This window comes from Saccopteryx bilineata, chromosome 4 (genome assembly GCF_036850765.1).
Source record: "Saccopteryx bilineata isolate mSacBil1 chromosome 4, mSacBil1_pri_phased_curated, whole genome shotgun sequence".
Lineage (NCBI taxonomy): Eukaryota > Metazoa > Chordata > Mammalia > Chiroptera > Emballonuridae > Saccopteryx > Saccopteryx bilineata.
Window position 1 is genome coordinate 11,853,220 of NC_089493.1, and position 24,985 is coordinate 11,878,204.

At 47.8% G+C, this 24,985-nt stretch overlaps 1 protein-coding gene across 5 annotated transcripts in view; it reads right to left on the reverse strand.

Moving 5' to 3' along the window:
* Nucleotides 1–24,985, reverse strand: part of SLC24A4 (solute carrier family 24 member 4) — a 171,328-nt gene that overhangs the window by 13,820 nt on the left and 132,523 nt on the right. For all 5 annotated transcript variants that reach the window (XM_066273894.1, XM_066273893.1, XM_066273892.1 and 2 more), the window contains 2 exons: nucleotides 20,716–20,920; nucleotides 4,763–4,929 (listed from right to left, as the gene is read on the reverse strand). In XM_066273894.1, coding sequence (XP_066129991.1) covers nucleotides 4,763–4,929; nucleotides 20,716–20,920 — 372 coding nt within the window. The remainder of the gene's footprint in view (nucleotides 1–4,762; nucleotides 4,930–20,715; nucleotides 20,921–24,985) is intronic.

Here is a 24,985-nt window from a genome sequence, read left to right on the forward strand (position 1 = left end):
CTCTTATTATTTACCACTCACTGGTGAGAAAGGCACTATTATTATGTCCATCATCTGCCTAGGAAAACTGAGAGTCAGAGAGGTTAAGTAAGAATGTCTGTGGGCACGAAGCTGGTGAGCAGTGGGTCATGAATTCCAGGCTTTTGAGGATCTTGATGCACAGCATGTGCTTTTCTAATAAACATCTGGCACTTGAGAGAGAGTTATGGCCCCGAGTGACAGCCAGATGGAAAACCCTAGAAGCATTTGGACAACCCCGTTCAAAACACCCATTAGCTCCCGCTTGCCTCCAGTCTAGAAAATGGGAACAGTGGCCCCTCTCAGGGTTCCTCACAACCTGGCTGATAGCTCCAATCCCAGCAAACGGTTGTGTGACTTAAGACAAACTGGCTTGCGCCTGAGTCTCAGCTTTCCCATCTGTAAAATGGGCTTGCTAATGAGACTAAAGTGAGAAAGTGTGAGGTGACAGTGGCTGGCCTGTGGAGGATGTTCCCAGGCTAGGTTCCCTTCTCTCTCAATCACTGGTCTTACACTCCGTGGGTACAGAGAAAACGAGGGTGACCAGAGTCACAAGATTCTAGGAGCCCCAGATGAAGAGCTTTCTAAGTGTAAACCTCAGTCCTTGATGCAGCCAGAGCGTGTGGAAGAAAAACAGCCTCTGTCCCAGAACAGCTTTGCAGAGGGGTATAAAGACGCCCACCCCTGAAAGGGGGCATTGTTTTCTCAGGGCGCAGGGCAGAGCACACGCTGCCAGGCCTGCTCCAGGCTGTGCACGAGGACACGCTGAGGAGGGCTGGCCATCAGCGCTCACTCCACGCTGGCCACGAAGAGCTCTGCGCAGAAGCCGGCTGTGGCTGACGCGTGTTTAATGGGTGACACCAGGCAGCATGAAATCAGGAGCCGGGTTATTTCATGTCACTGGGCATGACTCCATTTTCTTTCTTAAATCATTGAAATAAGAACTGAGGGATGGGAGGACGAAAGGAAGGAAGGTGTTGTGTGTGTGTGTGTGTGTGTGTGTGTCCCTGGGTGAACGCAGGGGCACGTGCGCGTGTGTGTGCTTCCTCTTCCAGACGCTCTCAGACTTCTTTGCTCAGTCTCCCCAGCTGTGCCAGGGTGCCAGACAGGATGACTCATTTCAAATGTCCCTCCCTTTTGACAAAGACATTCAAAAATTTTTTTCCTCAAAACCTCAGGGGTGAGAGAGGTGATAAATGCTGGGGGTAAGGGTGGGCCGTCCCGACGCCCTGGCCCTCCCGTCAGGGCAGAGTGAGAGCAATGCATCACCAAGGGCTGGGCTGGCACATCGCGCTCGGGCAGAAACGAGTCTCCCATGTGGCACTCGACTACTTTCTGCAGTCAGAGCTCCCTTGTGTTCCCCCAAACTGAGGGAAGGTGGTGTTCCAAACCACAGGTGAGAGGGCCTCAGGAGGGTGGCTTTCCCATCCCCCGGCCAAACCATGTGCTGAGACTGCTTTAAGAAGTGATGGTGGGAGCCAGGCAGTAGTACACTGGATAGAGCATTGGACTGGGACACGGAGGACCCAGGTTTAAATCCCCGAGGTCGCCAGCTTGGGCGCGGGCTTATCCGGGTTGGCACAGGCTCACCAGCTTGAGCGTGGGAGCATAGACAGGACCCCATGGTGGCTGGCTTGAGCCCAAAGGTTGTTGGCTTGAAGCCCGAGGCCTCTGGCTTGAGCAAGGGGTCACTCGGTCTGCTGTAGCCCCACAGTCAAGGCACATAGAAAAAGCAATCAATGAACAACTAAGGTGCCACAATAAAGAATTGATGCTTCTCATCTCTCTCCCTGTCTGTCTGTCTCTGTCACAAAAAGAAAAAGAAAGTGATGGTGGGTGTGTTATTAAATGTCCAACCTCACTGCTAATTAGTAAATGTCCAACCTCATGGCTAATTAATGAATGTCCAACCTCACAGCTAGTTAGCAGAACTGATTTAATAATACTGGTATTTGCAGTAATTAGAGAAGAAAAAATTTCACACATGCAATGATTTGATCTTCCCTAATTTTCATACACACTCAAATGTCATGAATTTTTATTTTTTTTTACTGCAATGTTGTTTTGGTAATGCATTTTAACAAGACAAATCACTGGATTTAAAAAAATCAAATGTAAAGATTGGCTGGCCTTTAACCCCACTTGGAAAATTTTAAGTTTGTGAATTCAATTTGTTTAAGGCACAGTTTTCCTTACCTTTCTCATCCTTTCTGTTAAGTTTGGATAGTAGCCATTTCCAGCTCAGCTCCTCCCCCACTCCAACCCACACACAGAAATACACACACACACGCACACACACACACACACACACGCACACACGCACACACGCACACACACGCACACGCACACACACACGCACACACACACACGCACACACACACACGCACACACACACACAGAAATACACGCACACACGCACACACACACACACGCACACACACGCACACACACACACACGCACACACGCACACACGCACGCACACACACGTACACACACACACGCACACACACGCACACACGCACACACACGCACACACGCACACGCACACACGCACACACGCACACACGCACACGCACACACGCACACACACGCACACACGCACGCACACACGCACACACACGCACACGCACACACGCACACACGCACACACACGCACACACGCACGCACACACGCACACACACGCACACACACACACGCACACACGCACACGCACGCACACACACACGCACACACGCACACGCACGCACACGCACACACACACGCACACACACACACACACGCACACACACACACGCACACACACACACACACACAGAAATACACACACACACACACACACACAGCCAGGATCTGTGGGGATTTTCACCTTCATCTGCTAAAGCATCGAGCCGTCAGTGTTGGCTGCACCTCACGGTGGAAGCAGCTGATATTTACAGTTATGAGCCATCGTCTACGCGGCCAGCTCAGCTCATGAAGCCTGCCCTGGGACTTCTCATTCTCCCAACAGCCTCGTTAGACAGGGATGACTGTGTGTGGGGGTGACAGTGTTCAGAGGCTCTGACTCACCTGCCTACGGGTTTTGGATCCTAAGTGGGAAACCTAGGATTGCAATCCACTGCCATGTGACCCCACACCCATCTGTCCCCACCAAACTGCTCCTCTGCAGTCAAGGGCGCTGGTGGCCCTGTGCCTCACTTGCCTTTTCTGCAGCTGGCATCAGGTGTTAGAGTGGAAAGACTACACGGACCCCACTAAGGTATGAATGGTTGACAGGTGAGCTTCACAATAGAGATGCAGCCGTCCTACAACCACATCGCCTCTCTCTGGTCCTGTGCTTCCCAAGCAGAATGAAGGGGAGGCGGGGAGGCAAGGGGAGGGGAAATGGGAGGGGAAACGGGAAGGGAAAGGTGAGAAAAGGACGGGGAGAAGAAAGGAAAGGAGGGGGAGAAGGGGGAAGAGAAGGGGAGAAGGGGAGAAGGGGGAAGAGAAGGGGAAGAACGGGGAAGAGAAGGGGGAAGAGAAGGAGGAGAAGGGGGAAGAGAAGGAGGAGAAGGGGGAAGAGAAGGGGGAAGAGAAGGGGGAGAAGGGGGAGAAGGGGGAAGAGAAGGAGGAGAAGGGGGAAGAGAAAGGGGAAGAGAAGGGGAGAAGGGGAAAGAGAAGAAGGAGAAGGGGGAAGAGAAGGGGGAGAAGGGGGAAGAGAAGGGGAGAAGGGGGAAGTGGAGGAGGAGGGGAGGAAGGACCCTACAGGCGGTGCACAGAGCAAGGGGTGGGTGCTCCAGCTGGCCTGGCCCAGCCAGTGAAGGTCTGTACAGAGTTGTGACACGTGGCCAGAGGAGCTGACGAGAAGCTGTGCCGATGCCTCTCCACCTGCAAAACTTCCATCCAAACGGCACTAAATATTCCAGCAACAAATTGAGAGGCAGTTCAAGAGAGTGGTTGAGATCATGGACTCAGGGTTCTAATCCCAACCCAGAACTCACTAATGATGTAACTAATTGTGTAATAGATGCTAATCGTGTAACCAACTGGGCAAATCACTCAATCTCTATGCCCATTTGTAAAACGGGCATAATCAAAATGGTTGTTATGAGGACTAAGAGAGTTTATATATAGCTTATACATGTGCCTGAACCTTAGAAAGGGGACAGACACATGCCTTGGCAAGAGGCATAAAAGGGCTGTCTGTGTTCATCTCCCACTGACCCCAGTCAGTCTCCCTCACATTCCCCTGGGACTCTAGAGAAGCTGAGGGCTTAGTGACCAGTCCTCTGGAGCTCTTCACAGAGGCATCTTGAAGGTTTCAGGCCCAGTCCTTGACTCCTAGTCCACGACATCCCCACCATATTATTCTGCCCATCCTACCAGGTGTGACGCTTCATCACCACCTCCCATGCCTGCCTGGCATGCAAGTACTACACCGTGTCTGCCTGGGTGTCCCTGGAGCACAGCTCAGAGCATCCATCTGCCAATCACAGCTCAGAGCATCCATCGGCCAATCACAGCTCAGAGCATCCATCGGCCAATCACAGCTCAGAGCATCCATCTGCCAATCACAGCTCAGAGCATCCATCTGCCAATCACAGCTCAGAGCATCCATCTGCCAATACCCCTGCTTACTGAAAAATAACCCAAGTTCAGGGAGGGAGGTAACTAGCCAAAGGGGGCACAGCAGTAGCTCTCCCATCTCTGCCAGGTGCTGGGCAGGGCCGGTCAGTCCAGTCCACCCTGCTCCCACCACTCACCAGCCACACCATGATGTAGGAGAAGATGGCGATCCACAGCGTGGCGGTGATGAAGGTGACCATGAAGAACTTCTCCCAGCCGGGCTTGCTGCAGTTGGGGATGGTGATGCACAGGAGGAAGATGAGTGGCCAGGTGAACACCCACTTGGCTTTGTCCCCTCTTGCCTCTGCAGGGGGGTGGGATGGAGCCGGAGGTTAGGGGAAGAGAAATATCCACCGGGTTACACACCTGTCAGTCTACCTGTCCGTTTATATTTTTCAAGCCAAATGAGAATGCTACCAGTGTGACTCTCAGCACTTGATCTCAGAGATCCACATATCTCCATAATGTCACCCTGAAGGGAATCTTAGCAACATAATTCATGAAGTGTTTGTTGAATGAATAACCTCAGTCAGTCCAAATCCTTCAAAGTAAGGAAAGGGAGACCCCGAGTGGAAACAGACTTGCCCAGGGGAGCTCAGATGGGGATGTGGCATATGCATGGGCGCTGGAATCAGACCGACCTGGGTTGGCATTCAAATGCCCTGGAGAAACCCATCAACTCCACTTCTTCCTCTGATAATAACAGTTGTGATGACAACAACATAATAATCAATGTATGAAACATTTGCCACCTGTAGCAGGGACAGTGATCAATTCTTTTCACTGAGCAGTTTTTCTGTCTGTTAAGTGAGAAAAGAATCCCTCTCTTGGTTGTTGCAAGAATGACTTGATACAATGTACATAAAACCTTCTTCACAGAGAAGGAGAGCCCAGCCCTGCACACAGTGGGTACTCGGAAAATCTCAGCTCCTTTGCTCCTAGGCCGTACACTCAGCCCATGGCAGATGCAAGATTAAAACGTGGATGTCCTGGCTGGCAGGTATGACTTCACTGGCTCCCGCTGAAAGAATCCACAAACAATTCAACCAAGGAAGAGTGGGCTCCATAAACCACCAAATATAAGAGTCGTGTCCTTAATAAGCCACTCAGTTCCGTGTACATATGCAGGCTCACAAGCCAGCTTATGGGTGATGCCACTGAAATGGTGGAGGAAGGATCTATGAAAACTCTCTCCTCTAGAGAGGCAATCAGAACACAGGCAAAAATGGTCAGAATAAAGCTTTCTCAGAACTCTAGAAATTAACCAAAGACTTGTAGCAATCCAGGGAGTGTTTACTTACAAAAATGGATTGGATCTCAGTAAGAACAGTGAGTTTCATGGAGTTTTAACTTGTTCTATTTCCATTCCCTCTCACCAGCTCTGCAGTAGCTTTGAAAACCAGCAGCCTCCGCCCCCCCCCCCACCTCCAAGGGGGGACAGAACAGGGATAGAGCTCCTTCTAAGTCCATTCCCAGAGAATGGGCATTATTTGACCCGTCTGGTGCATTCTTGGAAGATCCCCCTTCCAAGGCTGTCTTGTCCTTATTTTTTCTGAATCAGAGCTCAGCCAGTGTGAATAGCCTTTCCCTTGGGGCATTTGTTGAAAACAATCAGAAACGATTGTCATCACAGGGCTCAAGGTGGTGGGTGACAGGTCAAACAACAAGTGAACCAAAAAGCTTAAAAGGAAACTCTGAGGAATGTGGTATCTATAGAGGGCTTTGCAAAGCTCCTACAAATTTCTGGGAATCTAAAACCACAAGCATGCTTAGGGCTGTGCTGAGGGTTATTCACCTGCTCAGGAAAGACTTGGGACTGCCCTAAGCTTTCACCTCTACCTAATGCTGAGGTTCTGAGCAAGCAAGGAATGAAGGCTGAGGTGGAGTTGTAAACTGCCTGCTTGCGTGTTGATGGTGTTCCCCCAAATGCACAGAACCCATCAGAGATGACTGGGAGACTTACTGGATCAGACATGTAAGGGAATATCTGTGCAATCTTTAGATGACCTTAGGCTAACCTAGCAGATATTTCAGTGGCCACACACAACAAAAAATACAGACTTTATGGAATTAATTTGAGAAAAGTCACCAAACAAACAAAAACAATAAATACTAACAATAAGCAAACCTGGGAAAGGGGAAGAATATGTTTTCTAGAGTTGACAAATTATATTATTTTAAATACCCACTATTCAACAACGGTAACAACCAATTAGGGGATATGCAGAAGAACAAGAAAGTATGGCCCATACATTGGAAAAAAAGCAGTCAGTAGAAACTTTCTCTGTAGAATTCCAGACACTGGATTTACTAGACAAAGACTTTAAACTATTTTAAAATATGCACAAAAAAGTTTCTTAAATTTCTAAAACAAAACAAAACAAAGCAAAAGAGAAGCATGAGAATAATTTGTCACCATAAAATAAGTAAAAAGTATTTAAAAAAGCCAAAAGAGATTCTGTAATTGAGACGTACAGTAACTAAAATGGGGAATTCACTAGAGGGGCTCAACAGTAGATTTGAGCAGGGATAAGAAAAACATCAATAGGCTTGAAGTAGGTCAACTGAGATTATCTAGTTCTCAGAAACAGAAAGGAAAAAAAGAATAAAGAAAAATGAGCGATGTCTCAGAGACCTGTGGCACAGCATCAAACATGCCAACATGGGCATCATGAGAGTGCCAGGAAGAGAGGAAAGAGAACAAGGGGAAGGAAGGCCACTGGAAAAACTCACACTCAGACTTTCAAATCTGATTAAAAAAACATTAATACACACATTCAAGAAGAATCCACACCCCATCTCAACTTCACATAGAACACTCTCCAGGGCAGACCATATTATAAGTCAGAAAGCAAGCACCAAATCATTTAAAAGGATTTAGAAGATGCCAAGTATGTTCTACAATCATTCCACCATAAAAAGAAATCGGAGATCGGGCCTGACCTGTGGTGGCGCAGTGGATAAAACGTCGACCTGGAAATGCTGAGGTCGCCGGTTCGAAACCCTAGGCTTGCCTGGTCAAGGCACATATGGGAGTTGATGCTTCCAGCTCCTCCCCCCTTCTCTCTCTCTCTCCCTCTCTCTGTCCTCTCTAAAAATAAATAAATAAAAATTAAAAAAAAAAAAAGAAATCGGAGATCAACAACAGAAGGAAAATTGGAAGATTCATCAGTATGTGGAAGTTAAATAAAACACTCCTAAATGGTCAAGGGGTCAAAGAAGAATTCACAAGGGAAATTAGAAGGTACTTTGAGATGAATGAAAATGAAAACACAACATACCAAAATTTATGAGATGCAGTACAAGCAGTGCCTAGAACTCTATAGCTATAAGTGAGAATATTAAAAACTTATAGCTACAAATGACTATATTTAATATATAATATATTATATTAAATCAGTGATCTAACATTCTTCCTTAAGAAACAAAAATAGTAGAGCAAATTAAATGCAAAGAAAGCAGAAAGAAGGAAATAAGATTAAAGTAAAATAAATAAGCTATAAAATAAAAATAATAGAATCAATGAAACTAAAAGCTGGTTGTTTAACAACAAAAAGTTGACAAACCTTTAGCTAGAATTACCAAGCAAAAGAGAGAAAGAACTTGAATTACTAAAACCAGGCATGAAAATGGCTCATTACCATGAATCTCACAGAAATAAAAAGAATTGTTAAAGAACATGGTGAACAATTGTGCCCCAATGAATCAGATAACCTAGGCGAAACACAAAATTCTACCGAATAGAATAAATAGATAAATAAAAATAGATAGATAAATAAAAATAGATAGATAGATAAATAGAATAAAAAACAGATAAGCTGAGTAGATGAATAAGAGATTGATATAATAATTTAAAAAAACCCCAAACCTTCCTTTAAAGTAAAGCCAGGACCAGATGGCTTCATGGTGATTTCTACCAAATGTTTAAAGAAAAGTCAGCATGAATCCTTCAAAAACTCTTCCAAAAGATAGAAGAGGAAACATTTCCAAGTTCTATCTATGAAGCCTCTGTTACGCTGATTTCAAAGCCAGACACCAGGAGAACAGAAAACTACAGACCAATATCCCTTATGAATATAGATGCAAAAATCCTTAACAAAATCCTGGCAAACTGAATCAAACAACATATAAAAAATTATTGCACACCTTGACCAAGTGGGATTTATCACAGGACTGCAAGCTTGGTTCAACATGTGAAATTCAATCAATCCAATATTCCATGGTAACAGAATAAAGGACAAAACTGAGATCACGTCCACTGAGGCAGAAAAGGCAATTGCCAAAACCCAACAACCTTTCATGATAAAATAATGACCTAAGAATAAGAAAGAATTTCCTCAACCCAGTAAAGGGCATTCACAAAACCCCACAGTTAACATCATACTTAGTAGTAAAGACTGAAAGCTTCCAATAAGGTGGGGCTGTCTGTTCTTACCCTTTCTAGTCAACATTGTATGGAACGTACAGACAGGGAAAAGAGGCAAGAAAAAGAAATAAGTCATTGAGACTGGAAAGAATGAAGTAAAAAGTGTCCCTAACAAGATACAAGATCAATATACACCTGAGTAAGGCATATATAGGAACAGACATTCCTATCATTTCCTGTGCTCTTCCTTCCTCTCTCTAAGATCAATAAAATAAACATTAAAACATGAAAAAAAATTTAAATGAATCTTCTTCACTTTTAGCAAAAAAAAAAATCAATATACAAAATTCAGGTGTATTTCTATACAATAACCATGAATGATCCGAAAATGAAATTAAAGAAATAATTCCATTTACCATAGCATCAAAAAAAATGTTTATGAAGAAATATGACAGGAAAAGTACACAATTTATATGCTGAAAACTACCAAATGTCCTGAAGGAAATTCAAGATGACCTAAGTAAATGGAACGACGTCTTGTACCTGGATCAAAAGGCAATGTTAAGATGGGAATATTCCCCAAAGTCAATATAATCCTTATTAAAATTCCAGCAGACTTTTTTTTTTTTTTTTGCAGGAATTGACAAGTTGATTCTATTATTCTTATGAAAATGCAAGGGACTCAGAACAGCCAAACCAGTCTTGAAAACAAAGAATGAGATTGGGAGCTTAAACCTGCCTGAAACAGGTTCTCCCTAACATTAAGAGTGTCTGGATTAAGTCATGGTGTCAACGATAATAATGAGCTACCGGGGCAATGGGACAATGTCTGTACCAAGGGACATCTCCCCTAACGCCACCAGGAGCAATGTCCGAGATGTCCGAGAGATGCTCACGCCATGGACCCTGATAAACGCGGAAACATAAGCAAGAGAAAAAAAGGCTGCTGTTTCTTTCACTCAGCTCTCAGATTTCTCTTTCGAAGCAGAAAATGACAATTTAATTATGTAAAAGCAATCTCTAAAATGAACTGAACAAAACAGATGGCTAGGCATAGCGAAGGAAAAAATTAAGAACAGATGCTGTTGCTGATTAAAAACTTCAAACGAATTAACTTGGACAGTTTAACATAACGAGTCAGTCCAATGAAGGGAGTGGCTAAACTTGAGGCACGCGGGTGCGTGTGTGTCGCTGGATGATGTTCAGCAGTTACTCACGGGCTGTGGGCGCAGGAGCGCCTCCATGCAGCTCCAGACCAATGATTCTCACATCTAAATATAAATTGGAACCCCCTGGAGAGCTTGTTAGAGCTCTGGAGCTAAAGATTTGGCAGGTGGACTGGGGGTCCAAAATTTTGCAGTTCTAACAAGTTCCCAGGAGCTGCTGATGCGTCTTGTCCCAGGACCACATTTTGAGAACCACCACTCTAGATCAACTCTATTTAAAAACAGTAGATACGATTAGCGTATCATTAAATTCACCTGTTTAAACGTACAATTAGGTGGTTTCCAGCATATCAGGAAGCTGCGTAAGTATCACCACTAGGCAACTGCAGATGATTTTCATCACTCTCCAGAAAAGCCCTATACCCATTAAACTATCATCCCCCTTTCCCTCTCCTCTCAGACTCTGGCAACCACTAATCTACCTGTGTCTACAGACGTGCCTATTCTGGACATTCCACTGTTTGGCTTCTTTCAAGTAACATACGGCTTCAAAGTACATCCATGTTGTAGTATATATCAGTACTTTTATGGATGAATAATACTCCATTTTATGGGTATACCCTGTTTTGTTTATCTATTTAATCACTTGACAGATAATTGGATTGTTTCTACTTTCCTGGCTGCTATGAACATTCACCTGTAAGTTTTTGTGTGGGTGTGTTTTCATATCTCTTGGCTACACAACTAAAGGTGGAACTGCTGTGTCACATAATAACTCTTTGAGGAACTGCTGGACTGCTTCCCACGGGCTGCACCCTTTCACTTCCCACCAGCAGTGTGTGAGGGGTCCGGTAGATCCGCGTCCTTGCCAACACATTCTTGTCGTCTCTTTTGCTTATGGTCATTCTACGGGGTGTGGAGTGGTATCTCCCTGTGGTTTGGATTTGCATTTCCCTCATGACTGAGCATGTTGAACACCTTTCTGTGAACTTACTGTCCATTTGTGTATTTCCTTTGGAGAACTATTTATTCCAATCTTTTGCTCATTTTAAAAATTGGATTGTCCTTTTTATTTTTGCGGTTTTAGCATTCTGTACCTGTTCTAGACACTAGACCCTTACTATTAATAGAAATAAAGTTTGCAAACGTTTCCTCCCATTCTGAGCTGTCTCTTCACTTTCTCCATAGTGTCCTGTAAATCATAAAAGTTTTTAAATTTTAATAAAATGCAATTTATGTTTTTCTTTGGATACTTAGGCTTTTGATTGTTATAGTTAAGAAACCATGGTCTAATCCAGTCATAAGTATTTACAACTATGTTATATTCTAAGTGTTTCATATTTAGATCTGTTTTATATTAATTTTCTTGCATATGATATAAATTAAGGATCCAAAATTACTCCTTAAAAAACTGTGGCTACCCAGTTGCCCTAGCACTACTTGCTGGAATGACTATTTTCCCCTGAACTGTCTTGGCAGTTTTGCAATACATTATTTGACTTTATTCCATTGATCTATGCGTCTGTCCACATGCCTGTCCTATATAGTCTTGCTTACGGGATCTTCTCAGTACACTTTGAAACCACAGAGTGTAAGTCCTTCAACTTTGTTCTTTTTCAAGATTATTTTGGCTTTGTTGGGCCACCTGAATTTCCATATGAATTTTAAAATTAGCTCGTCAATTTTTGCAAAAAAAATCCCATCTAGCTGGGATTTTTATAGATTGCCTGGAATCTGTAGATCAATTTGGGGACTACTGCCATTTTAGAAATGTTAAGTCTTCCAAGCTGTGAACACGGGATATCTTTCATTTAGATCTTCTTTCAAGAATATTTTGTAGTTTTTAGTGTACAACTCTTGTACTGCCTTTGTAAAATTTATTCCTATTTTATTTTTAATGCTATTATAAATGGAATCTTCATAACTTCAAGATTGTTAGTTGCTAGTGTATAAACACACAATTGAAATTTGTATCTTTTTTTTTTTCTGAAGTGAGAAGCAGGGGGCAGCAGACAGACTCCCGCATGCGCCTGACCAGGATCCACCCAGCACACCCACCAGGGGGCAATGCTCTGCCCATCTGGGGCATTGCTCTGCTGCAATGGGAGCCATTCTAGCACCTGAGGCAGAGGCCATGGAACCATCCTCAGCACCCGGGCCAACTTTGCTCCAATGGAGCTTTGGCTGCGGGAGGGTAAGAGAGAGATAGAAAGGAGAGGGGGAGGGGTGCAGAAGCAGATGGGCGCTTCTCCTGTGTGCCCTGGTCGGGAATCAAACCTGGGTCTTTCACATGCCAGGCCGACGTGCTACTGCTGAGCAAACAGGCCAGGGCCAAATTTTGTATCTTGATCTTGTATCCTACAAGTTCATTAATAGGGGTTTTGTGTGTGCATGTGTGTGTGTATGTGTGTGTGTGTGTGTGTATTGCTTAGGATTTTCTATATATAAGATCATGTCATCTATGAATACAAGTAGTATAACTTCTTTCTTTCTAATCTAATCTTTTTTCTTGCCTATTTGCCTTGGCTATAATCTTCAGCATAATGTTGAATAAAAGTGGTGAGACTCCTTTTCCTGGTCTTAGGGGAAGAGCTCTCAGTCTTTCACCACTAAGTATGATGTTACAGCTGTGGGATTTTTGTAGCTGCCCTTTAGAAGGTAAGGGAATTTGCTCCTATTCCTAGTTTGTTAAGTGTTTTTACATCAATAGAGAGTGATGGATTTTATAAAATGTTTTTCTGTGTCTATTTATTTGATCATGTGGTTTTGTGCATTATTCTAACAATAATGTGGTATGTTACACATTGATTATTTTCTTATATGTTGAGCCAACCTTGCATTCTGGGGATATGTTCTGCCTCCCCAGTGGCCTCTGTCGGCCCCTGTGGGGAGGGACAAGGTATGCAGGGGAAGGTGGAGCATTGCCATGGCTGAATTAATGAATGACCACCTCACCATTATCCATCATTTGTGCTGTGCCTCCCATCTTGGAGGGAGTTTTCACAAACACTCCGTTCTTTATATCAATCTGGGGGCAAACTCTCCCTGTTTCACAGGTAAGGAAACTGAGGTTTGGTCATTCAGCGACTTCAACGTCTCAGAAAGTGAGAGGCGGTGCCATAACTTAATGCAGGTCTTTAGCACCTAAATCCTGGACCCCTTGCACTGTAGTGCACCTGCCCTCTGAGTCCCATGACCTCAAGGTCCACGGGAGTCCTCCGGCTCCCCACCAAGGGCACAGGTGTTGACTCATACTTTTAGCTCATGGCTGGGATCTCAACAGGAAAATCCTCTTGAGAAGGAGAACCATTCAAGTTTTCTTATTCCTTGGAGTGAATGACTTTAGAATCAGTAGTTTTTAGTTATTTTTAATACATTTTTGTTTTATCCTTAAATTTAGACTTCCCATTAGGTTGGTTGCCTTCTGAGGGGCACAGGAGCCCCATGGTTACCTGCTCACTAGACTGCCAGGTTGAAATCCCAGCTCGGTCACGTGCTGCCTGTGTGAACGTGGAAAGTATCTCTGCACCTCAGTTTTCCTATCTGTAAAATGGGGGATAACAGTCCCTACTCACAGGGCTATTGTGAGACTGAAAATGAGCAGCACATGTGACGCCTGGTGCAGAAAAAGCACTAAATTTTAACTATCGTTGATATTAACCACCACTTTAACTTCTACTGACTGAGTAGCTACTATTGTCAAGCACCGGGGTAGGTGGTTTTACAAAGACTTGAAGAGGCTCTGAGAGGTAAGCCAAACTGTCCAAGGTCACACAGCTGGGAAGTGGCAGACCCAGGAGTCCAACACTAAGCCTCTTAGTGATACCATCCTGACTTCCGGAGAATGAGTTTCAATCTTGAAAGCGCGAGAGGGGCAAGGAGGGGCCCCCACGGGGGCAGATGCGGTCAGAATCATAACAGACTGAACTGCGACGCTGAGGCTGGGAGGGAAGAATAAAAGGGAAGACGTGATAGAAAACACGAGACCTCAGCGAAGTCGGAGGCAGGCCCTGCTGCGGGCGGACATGAGGAGGTGGGCAGTCAGGGCTGGGCATACAGGACCCAGACCCCAGCAAGAAGGCTGGAAGCCCAGCGCAGAGACCTGCAGAGCTCTTGGGGGCTGTGGGAGGCCTGCCCCGTGGAGGGGGCCCGGGCTTGGTTCACAATGGCACAGTCAGGTAACATGGTTCGGCTCTGGCACCTGTTCATGCTTCTGCACGGTAAGTGTGGAGGGGCATGTCAGACCTGCAGGCCAGGGTCTAGTCGGCAGAGAGGCGAGGGCCAGGGTGCCCGCAGCTGGTGCCAATCTTAGGGTCCTTAACGCCAGTTCTGTGAGTGTGTCCACAGTCCCCACCCGAGGCTCCACGTCCAACTCGGGCTGGATGGAAATAGGTCCCAGCGCTGGAAGGACGTCTGGAGTTGGCGTGCCAACTCCCGCATCCTAAAGATGACCCAAACTCCTGGCCAGCTGCGCACCTCACCAAGGGATCTGAAAGCTTCCAGACAAGAGATGTTCAGTCCCCTGTCACTCTCGACGGTGTGTCAGCAGGCCGACGCTCCATCTCTCCAAGCCCCTAGTCCCCATCTGTGAGGCGGCAGTAACCGCCCGCCTCTCCCACCTCGAGGAACCAGGCTGAAGATGCGCAGACGTGCGGAGCTCACTACCTGCCTCTGAAGGCCGCATCTGGAATCCGGAGGCTCTGGCGAGCGTGAGGCAGAGGCCGCTGGCCCCGAAACACCAGCAGAGCTGAGGACACTGGCGGGCCCTCCACCTCCCTGGCAGGCTCTCTGCCGTAAACATGCAGCAGGCTCGCAATGGCAGGGTGGGGCTGCGGGTTCCGGGTATTTGCAAACCACCCAGACCCAGCAGCAGGCCTCCTCACTCCCCCTCTTCCTTCCTGCTGCCCCCAAATCCCAGAGCGGACATTCCACTCCGCAAAGAGCCCTCTTGCCAAAGTCAACACTGCCACTAGCAGAGGGCAACACTGGGTACCAGCCCTGCCCGAGGCATCTACTCACCAGGATGTGTGGCTTCCTGAGTCCCTGTTTCCTCATCCAGGAGATGGGGACCACACCAGCCAGCCAGCAGGGCTGCGTGCAGATGCTACTGGATGTAAGGTTCTAAGTGCAATGCTGGGGCTGCGGCAGGTGCTTCGGTCTGCCAAGCTATAGCTTGGAGCCTTGACCTCCTCTGACTATGAGACTGAATGTCACATGGGTCCCTTACTGGGTCTGGTCTAAGTTAAGTCACCCATTAAGATTGGTTTTATTGCCTTTTCCCAAGCTGCACTACAACATTAACACGGACAAGCTGAATTGACCTTCAGCAGCTCTAGTCCAACCTCCCTCCAGTGTCTGCAGAGGCATCTCCCAGAATCCTTTGCAGCTGATGTTCACGATTCATAATGTGTTCCCCAATCTGAAGAGAAGAATTGAGGTAGGGCCATGCCACCCTTCTGCTGCTTTAATGCATCCCTGTCAAGGCAGGACATCCGTGCCCAGGTAGTGGATGAGTGGGCATCAGACCATCCTAGAGGCCTATCCAGCAAGCATCCCAGTGTCCAGCTCACATTGCCACAGGAGTCCAGACACAGCCGTGGCCGTGGCCTCCTGGTCCCGGCCTCCCAGCTCTACACTGCACTGTGGAGTTTCAGAACTCAGCAGTACTGATGCATTCCAGCTACCCCCTCCCTGGGCTTGGTGTGGTGGCAGTGCCAGCCAGATCAATGGCTGGGCTCTGGAGTCACTGCCGGGGCCTAGATAAGTGCCCTTCCCACGACCGTGTAAGATACCTACGCCTGTGTATTTCCATGTTTCTTGCGCCTGAAGTAGGCCACCTCCTCATCTTCTAATAACACCGGAGGCATTTGTCAGAGACACCTACAAGGGGTGCACTGGGTCAGTGCTCGGCCCTTCTTCCCTCGGAACACATTCTTAGGAGTCACCCAAGTCATGCTGGCCAGCACAGCTGAGGGCCCGAGATAGACACCGGCCTCTGGGTTGATGGCATCTTCTCTCTCTGGGACTCTGGTATTCCGATGCAACACCAGTGAGCTAAGTTAGGGGGGCTGGAGCTGTCATGCATCAGTCTGGGGCTAGTGGAGGCCACAGTCTGCCATATGGACCAGCCGTGAATTTGAGAAAGCCAGTCTGCAGCCAAGGAACAGAACGAGACAGGCACGTACAGAGAAACGAAGAGCCAGGAAGAGTCTCGCCAGCCACTGCGCCCTGAGCCAGCGCCAGGGAAGTCCCAGGGATCCCCAATATACCCCGGTACCCTCATTGATAAAGAAAAGCCCCCCTTTAGCTCAAGGGAGCTGCGTGGGACCCTGCAGCTGGCAGGTGAAGAGGCTTCAGGACCCAGCCCGTGTCCACTGCGTGGTGGGTCCTGGGCCCCTTCATGTCCTGCCTCCCCGCCCATACCGTGCTGGCCCGGCTGCGAGGCACCCCAGGGTAGATTCCAGGGCAGGTGGCCCACATACCTGGTTCTGTCTAGCTGAGTCTGCCCCTTCTTTGGGCCTCAGTTTCCCAAAGAGATGTCTGGTCTAAAAATCTCTGCGATCCCTTTTAATTCCAGTCTTCAGAGACTGTTGCTAACCACAAAAAACTCAGAAGAAAATCACTTTCATTTAGATTTAAAAATACGGTACATATATTGAGCCTCCTTCTGCACTATGCTCTATAAGCTGTTTTTATAAATCAATCATAGGCAGCAAGCGGAAACAATCCAAATTTCCATCAACGGATCTGACAAATAGATAAATACTATATTATTCAGCCCTCCAAAAGAATGAAGCACTGGTACACGCTGCCACACGGAGAAAGCCCCTGCTGAGCAGCGGCAGCCAGTCACAAAGGCCGTACGCTGAATGATTCCAGTTATAGGAAATATCCACAATAGGTAAATCCGAAGAGACCGGAAGCAGTTCGGTGGCAGCCAGGAGATGGGGTGGGAGGGCTGAGAATAATTGCTAATGAGTAGAGGACTTTTCAGGGGCGGGAAAAATGCTATCAAGTTGGTTGTGGTGAGGGTGACACAACTCTGTGAACGTACAACTTTGTGATAACCCCTCAAGTGTGTAAAGGTGTGACTATTATGGTAAGTGGATTGTATCTCAATAAAGCTGTTATATTAAACAATAAAATCATTCCGCCAGCATTCATTCTAATTGGGCTATGACCTGGCACCCCAGGGCACCCCAGTGATTGATTCACACGAGGTGGCTCTGAAACCCTGACCTTGACTTATGAGACAATTTACCAAACGCGCAATTTCTCTGAAGGCTCATTTCCAGCACACAGTGCTGAGTGTCTCTGGGGGCGGGGACAGGCAGGAGCCAGGTATGGAGTTTCCCATGTAAATGAGCCGGCCAGCGGCACCTGCAGTGTCTACCGCCTCCTGCGATGTGCTGAGGGGCTAAAGGCAAGGACCAGGTACCTGGAGATTCCCAGCGTTCTGTCTGGGCAGTACCCCTTACTGGGTTTACAGACAGGACACAGACCTCTCCTCCCAGCCACGCGCTTTGGGGAACTGAGGAAGGCAGGGGCGGGGTGAGGAGGAGGAGAAGCCCTGTGAGTTCCAGAAAGCTTACTGAGTTATTTTGTAATAAAGAAGTGAAGATTTAGGGATGCCATCCAAGGCCTGATGAGAGCAGGTTAGGTCCCAAGGGCCCCTAATTCAACCAGCATCCACTGGTTGGTGACAGTGTTGTCCCCCTAGCACATGTGGGGTCAGAATGTCAGTGAGCAAATCCCAACTCTGCCCCCTCCTCCTGTGTGAGTGTGACCCTCTCTGTGCCTGAGTTTTTTCTCCTGGGAAACGGGGGTAATAATATACTGCTCACAAAAAATTGGGGGATATGTCAAAATAAATACAAAGCGATTAAAAAAAGCATTTGTTTTTTTTTATTAAATGAGAACATCAGGAAAGCAAACGACAAGTCAAAGAAAGCTCTTCAATTATGCAAATGAGATGCAAAACCAACTTTTATTTCATTGGTGAGAATGCACTGCACAAAAGGCTGAAAGTCCTGGAGCATCTGTGTGTTCCCTGATCCCCTCATTTTTGTGAGCAGTGTAACAGTACCCGCCTTCCAGGCCGTCGTGAGAACCCAGTGAGTTACTGCCTGTAAAACACCCGCCTGGCCTGGAGTAAGTTCTCAGTTTTCTCTCCGGTTAGTGTTCAAGAACCTCCAGGGGCCTGAACTTCTCTAAGACACACACTCACCCCAGACTCTCCACTGAAGTGGGCTGAACTACTATATATTGGAGGGCCAGCGTACTTATATATCTAAGGCCATTTGTCCTCTATGTGATCACTAAGGCCATTCACCCCGTAAGTGACCACTGTGAGGCTTGTGGTCTGGGACTCTGCTCCCGACTGGCCCAGCTCAGAGTAGAAGAAAGGCTCCCCACATGACGGCCATGTGACTCAGGAAATCTCATAGCCTCTGCGAGCCTCAGTTTCCCCCTGTAGAGCAGGGATGAGGATAATGCCTCCCTCACGGACAGCTGCGAGGGTTAAACAACAGTGCACCTACGAGCCACAGCCACACAACCCTGTCTGTTCCCACCCCTGCTTCTCCCGTCCAGGAGGGGAAGAGGAGAGGAAGGGACTTGCGGTTTCCAAGGGCAACACCTGGAAACACATCCGCAGGGACACAAAGGGAACTTTCAGCAGGGACAAACACTGGGCAGGAGTTTGCCGCCCTTGGCTCCCTCTGAGCCCGGAGGAATGTCCTGGAGGCTCAGCTTGAGGAGGAAGGTGGGCCAACTGCAACAGAAAGTGCTGCCAGTCAGGGCAGAGCTCCCTGCAGAAGGGCTCACGGGCACAGGGAATCTGGGAGCCATCTGCTTCCAGCCCTTGCAGGATAGCAGCATTCTAAGAACCCTACTCCAGGAAGTGATCCACCTGGGGTCCCTTCAGGAAGCCAGATCTGATTTGCCACAGCCACTTCTCTGGGAAGCACCGGATCCTGGGGCACGGGGAGGAGGCGCTGGCCCCGGGTCCACCCCACCCAACCCCACAAAGCTCACGGTTTCATTCAGGGAAGTGCGGATGAGTGGTCATTGCACGTGGCCACCTCACCTTACAGAATGCTAGCTGCATGTCCCTTCGCTGGTTTCCTGTGCGGCCCTGGGCAGTGGGTAGCCTCTTGCCCAGGATGCAGGGGAAGTGGAGAGTGGAGGGTGACAGCCAAAGCCCCGTCAAGCTGCACACCTGTAACACGAGGACTCTGCCACCCCCCTCGCAGGGCTGAGGTCAGGACGCACAGAGTGGTAGCTCCTCCTCCGTCCCACCCAGGGCAAGCTTGGCTGACTCCTGGACCACGGCTGCAGCCACAGGTGGCCCTCCCTGGTGCTTGGTCTCCAGGTGCTGAGGAACTGAAATCCCTTTTGTGGTCACAGTGCACCTGGCCACACGTGGACTTGAGAGAGGAGCTGTGCTGGTGATGTGATGACTAGGGCTGTGCGGGGTGCCCGGGGCTGTGTGGGTGCTGGGGCTGTGCTGGGTGTCCAGGGCTGTGAGGCGTGCCCGGGGAGTGTGGGGCGTGCCCAGGCAGTGCGGGGTGCCCGGGGCTGTGCGGGGTGCCCGGGGCTGTGTGGGGTGCCCGGGGCTGTGAGGCGTGCCCGGGCAGTGTGGGGCGTGCCTGGGGAGTGTGGGGTTCCTGGGGCTGTGGGGCGTGCCCGGGGCTGTGCTGGGTGCCTGGGGCTGTGGGGCATGCCCGGGGCTGTGCTGGGTGCCCGGGGCTGTGGGGCGTGCCCGGGGCTGTGCTGGGTGCCCAGGGCTATGCTGGGTGCCCAGGGCTGTCCAGGGTGCCCAGTGCTGTGGCCCTCTTATGAACACAGAAGTTAAGGCATGTGAGTGGGGGGCAGACCCACCCTGGGATCCTGCTCTGCAGAGATTTCTCTCTTGGTGTGTCCGAACAGGTCATCTCATGTAGGTTCCTGGCATTTGGAGAGGATCACCCCCTTTCTCTCAGTGTCCCGGACCCAGAGACCCAGCTCCTGCCCAGGACAGTGTGACCGTTAGCCCACCAGACAAGCTGTCAGAGCACGACCTTTGCTCCCCAGAGTGTCCCAGCGGGCACGCTGATGTGCCGGGATGTGTCAGCTGGGCCGAGACTCAGGTCCCCTCACTCAGCCTTCGGGTCCGCAGAGGGGTGTCTCGGGAGGCCCCGACCGCTGTGCTGGGCCCCTCTGCAACCTTAGTGAGGAGACGAATGTCCCTTTCTGGGTCCGCCCTTCATGTGAAAGGCTGGAGGGGCACTCCTCGCCTGGCCAGGCTCCGGGAACACCAGGGCTTTGAAAATGCTGGCTCCCAGGCCCCGTTCCTGGCTATCGGTTTTGACTTTGGAACCGGGTCCCGAATTTCGGGAGGAGCTCCTGGGTGGCTCTGATCAGTATGCCCTGGAGAATCGAACCCAGAAACTCCGAGCAGCTCTGCGATCCCAAACAGAGCCTCTGTTTGCAAGATGAAGCACGTGGCGGGGCTGTGGGCAGGAGCATCCTGCCGGAGCCACGGCCTCGCCCGAGGGCCCCATGGGCCGGAACTCACCAGGCACGGAGAAGGGCGACAGGAAGGCAGCCTCAACCGGCTCTGGCTCTGGGGGCGGCGGCGGGGGCCCGGGCTGCGGCGCCTGCTCCCGCGGACGGTGCTCTGGGTTTTCCATGGCAACATTCCCGTTTTTGATATTTTCGTGCCTCCCGTTTTGAAGTGGCTTTCTGTTCACACCATTCGCTGAGTTGATCAGTCTCTGCCTCTGTGTGGACGGGGACAAGACAGACAAGATGTGTGACAGGGTCACCCTGTTCCTTGACATGCACACGGCCCTCAAAGGTTTCTAGAACACAGCCCTGGAGATGGGTTTACCTGTGAATGACCCAGGGACCTCAGAATCCAACTACGCAGTTTGCTCATTTCCTTTTGGACCAGTACTAGCAAGCCTTTGGGGACCGGTCAGAGGCCTGCTGGCCTCTCCTCAGTGCCAACTTTCAACCCAGCCCATGACACTGGAGGACAGTGCCTGCTCTGGCTCCTCCAATGGACATTCATAAGCCACCTGAAGACAGTCACAGGGGAGACCTTGCATTTTTTAAAAATGTTTTTAATTTGTTGATTTGAAAGAGAAAATGAGAGAGAGAGAGAGAAAGAAAGAAAGAAAGAAAGAAAGAAAGAAAGAAAGAAAGAAAGAAAGAAACATCGATTTGTTGTTCCACTTATTTATGCATTTTCTGGTTTATTCTTATATGTGCCCTGACCAGAGATCTAATCCACAACCTTGGTGTATCTGGCTGACACTTTAACCAACTGAGCTAACCAGCCAGGGCATGGTTTTTTAAATTAAAAAATAATTTAAGTATGCCATGCAAAAAGTGACCTTATATTAAGTGTATGGCTCCGTGATGTTTTACATCAAGATGTCGAACATTTCCAGCCTCTCATAAGACTCCTTCGGACACGTCCTTAGTCTATGGGCCCCTCTCTCCAGAGGTAACCCAGGTAACCACTATTCTGACTTTTACAAACAGCAGGTAGTATTTCCTGAACTTACACTTCATATAAATGAGTTCAAATCATATGAAGTATTTTAAGTCTGGCTCCTTTCAATGGACCTAACATCCATGTTGCTGCATCCATAGGAGTCATCCATCTTGTTACATAACTCTGTAGTCTGCTTTTTGTGGCTGTATAGCAGTGGTCCCCAACCCCCGGGCCGCGGATCGGTACCGGTCTGTGGGCCATTTGGTACCGGTCTGCAGAGAAAGAATAAATAACTTACTTTATTCCTGTTTTATTTATATTTAAGTCTAAACGATGTTTTATTTTTAAAAAAATGACCAGATTCCCTCTGTTACATCCATCTAAGACTCACTCTTGACGCTTGTCTCGGTCACGTGATACATTCATTGGTCCCACCCTAAAGGCTGGTCCGTAAAAATATTTTCTGACATTAAACCGGTCCGTGGCCCAAAAAAGGTTGGGGACCACTGCTGTATAGTATTCCTTTGCACGAATAACCTGCAATGTGTCCTTTGCCTGCTGATGAGCATTTGGGTTGTTTCCCCTTTTTGGTTATTATAGAGAATGCTGGGCCCTGGCTAGTTGGCTCAGTGGTAGAGCGTTGGCCTGGCGTGTGGATGTCCCAGACTCAATTCCTGGTCAGGGCACACAGGAGAAGCGACTATCTGCTTCTCTACCCCTCCCCCTTTTGCTTTTCTCTCTCTCTTCTCCTCCTGCAGCCATGGCTCAATTGGAGCAAGTTGGCTTTGGGCACTGAGGATGGCTCCATGGTCTCCACCTCAGGCACTAAGAAGATCTCAGTTGATGAGCAACAGAGCAGTGCCCCAGATGGGCAGAGCATCACCCCCTAGTGGGCTTGCTGGGTAGATCCCGGTCAGGGTGCATGCAGGAGTCAGTCTCTCTGCCTCCCCTCCTTTCACTGAATAAAAATAAAATAAAATAAAGAATGCTGCTATGAGCATTGTATATGTGTACTTTTCTGGACAGAAGCACTCTTTTCTCTTGGTTAATTAGGAGTGGAATTGCTAGGTCATAAGGTAGGTGCATGTTGAACTATTTTACATTTGTATCAGCAAGGGATTAGAATTTTAGTTGCTTTCCATCCTTATCAACACTTGATATTGTCAGTCCTTCTAGTTTTAGCCATCCTGGTGGGTATGTGGTGTTGTCTGATCATGGTTTAATTTGTATTTCCCTGACCACTGACAATGTTGAACATCTTACCGGGTTACTGGCCATGTGGATAGCTTCTGCTGTCCAAGTCTTTAGCTGCGTTCAGTGAGTGTGCTCTGAACCTCAACCCCTTCCCTCCCCCAGCTCGGTCTAGCTACTGACGAAGGCTGGCCCTTTCCACCCAAGCAGAAGTTGACCTTCCTCTCCAAGTCTGTGGGTTTCTACTAAGCTAGGAAAAGGAAGAGGACATATTTCAAGAAGTCAGCAGGTTTCCATTTTTCCAAGAATCTGCTTGTCTTTGCACAGCTCACCTTTGTCTACTTCTCGTAACAAATATTTACAGATCAGCTTTAGGCCTTATGGGTAATGATGGTCACATGATGGATACATATCCCTCTCAAGTACTTCAGCAGAAAACCAAGAGTCAGTAAACCTGTCCAAGGCAATTTTCTGTAATAGTGTGCCCAGCACTTAACCTTGTGCTTATTAGAAGTAAAAAAAAGAAAAAGTTATTATTACTCAAAGTAGAAGCATGTTATTCCTCTAAAAGAAAGAGGAACTGACCAGTTAACTGTATTCGTGTCAGTTTTAGATGGGGGAGCCTAGGGTAGAGAGGAAATCCAAAAAAACCATTTTCTTACACTTACCCCACCAAAAGAGCAAAGTGATCTATGCTTGAGACTCAGGCATGTAGGCATAATATTTTGCTACCCAAGAAGTGTTAAATAACAAGTCCTACTTGCAGAAAAAATAATAAACCAGCTGTGCAAAGACAGGATTGCAAGGTGGGGGGCATTACTTAATGGCAATAGGAATGGTAACAGTGCGAGGGGGTCATAGTTCTAGCTTAATAGCAATAAAGAGAAGATTGTATCGGGAAAAAATATCTAAAGCTATCTGGGGTTGTATTAAGAGAGGTATAGATTATATCACAATGGAGGTGCAGGGTCCACATGCTGAGAGAGACAAATCAGAAAGTTTCCATAGGAGAGTTACTAGATGGTGGCGACTGGAACCCTGACACATTGGAAGAGTGGGAGGTTCCAAGGATGTTTAGGTTCAAGGAGACAATCAGGAGTGGCAACTTCTGCCTCATGTTCAAAGGGCTGCCACATGATGAGGCAATGACAACCAACTCACACAGGGGCTGGATATTACACGGGAAAAGATGTAGAAGGAAGGGTAGGGGAAGTGAAGGAGACTGCTCCCTAAGAATCTATGCTGTCTAGACTCAGATTTGGGTCAGAATTCCTGTTCTGCCCTCTTACTTCAACTCTCTGATAGATCAATTGGAGATAGCATCATCTTCCCAGAAAGTCATCAAGAGGATTATATATATGCATATGTATATATACACACATACATATATATACTTTATATATACTATATATACTATATATACATATATATACTTTATATATAATATATATTTTTAAATACACCTATATCTTTAGATATAGATATATATGTGTATATATATGTACTTTAAATATATCTATAGATATAGATATGTTTACCTTTAACACAGGTAAAACATCTAGCATCTGTCCAGCACACAGTAGGTACTCAGAAAATTACAGTTAGTTATAGCAGCTCAAAGTGACTGGCATCCAGGTGTGAGCGAGGAGGAGAGCACTGTGAGAGAACGCAGCTGGGTGGCCAGGTGAGACGGGCTCACAGGATGGAGAGTAAAGAGGGAAGTGAAATTCTGGTTCCTATGACAACTCATCCTTGTGGTTGTGAGCGAGGACAGTCACATCAGGTAGGGTGTAATCTCGGAGTGAAGGAAAAACAGAGCCCTCCTCCCATACCCCTCACAGCCCCCTCACCAAGCACCCCCCCCCAGGTTCTCTCTGATGACAAACAAGTAAGGACATCCATCCCACTGGCACTTGTACTGTGGAGTAATTTTAGCATCGCCAACTTCTCTGTAACACTGAGGAATTAAAAGGCCCGAAGAGAAAACGAGACCAGATGGTCTTAAGAAACAACCTTGAAACTGGGCACCTGGGGGTTTATTCTTCCCGTTCCCATTCCATGGTGACTTTCCCCGAAGACGGCTCAGCCTCCAGACATCACCTTCCAGCGCACGTCAGGAAATTCTTAGAACTGGAAGCATCCCGCCCAACAC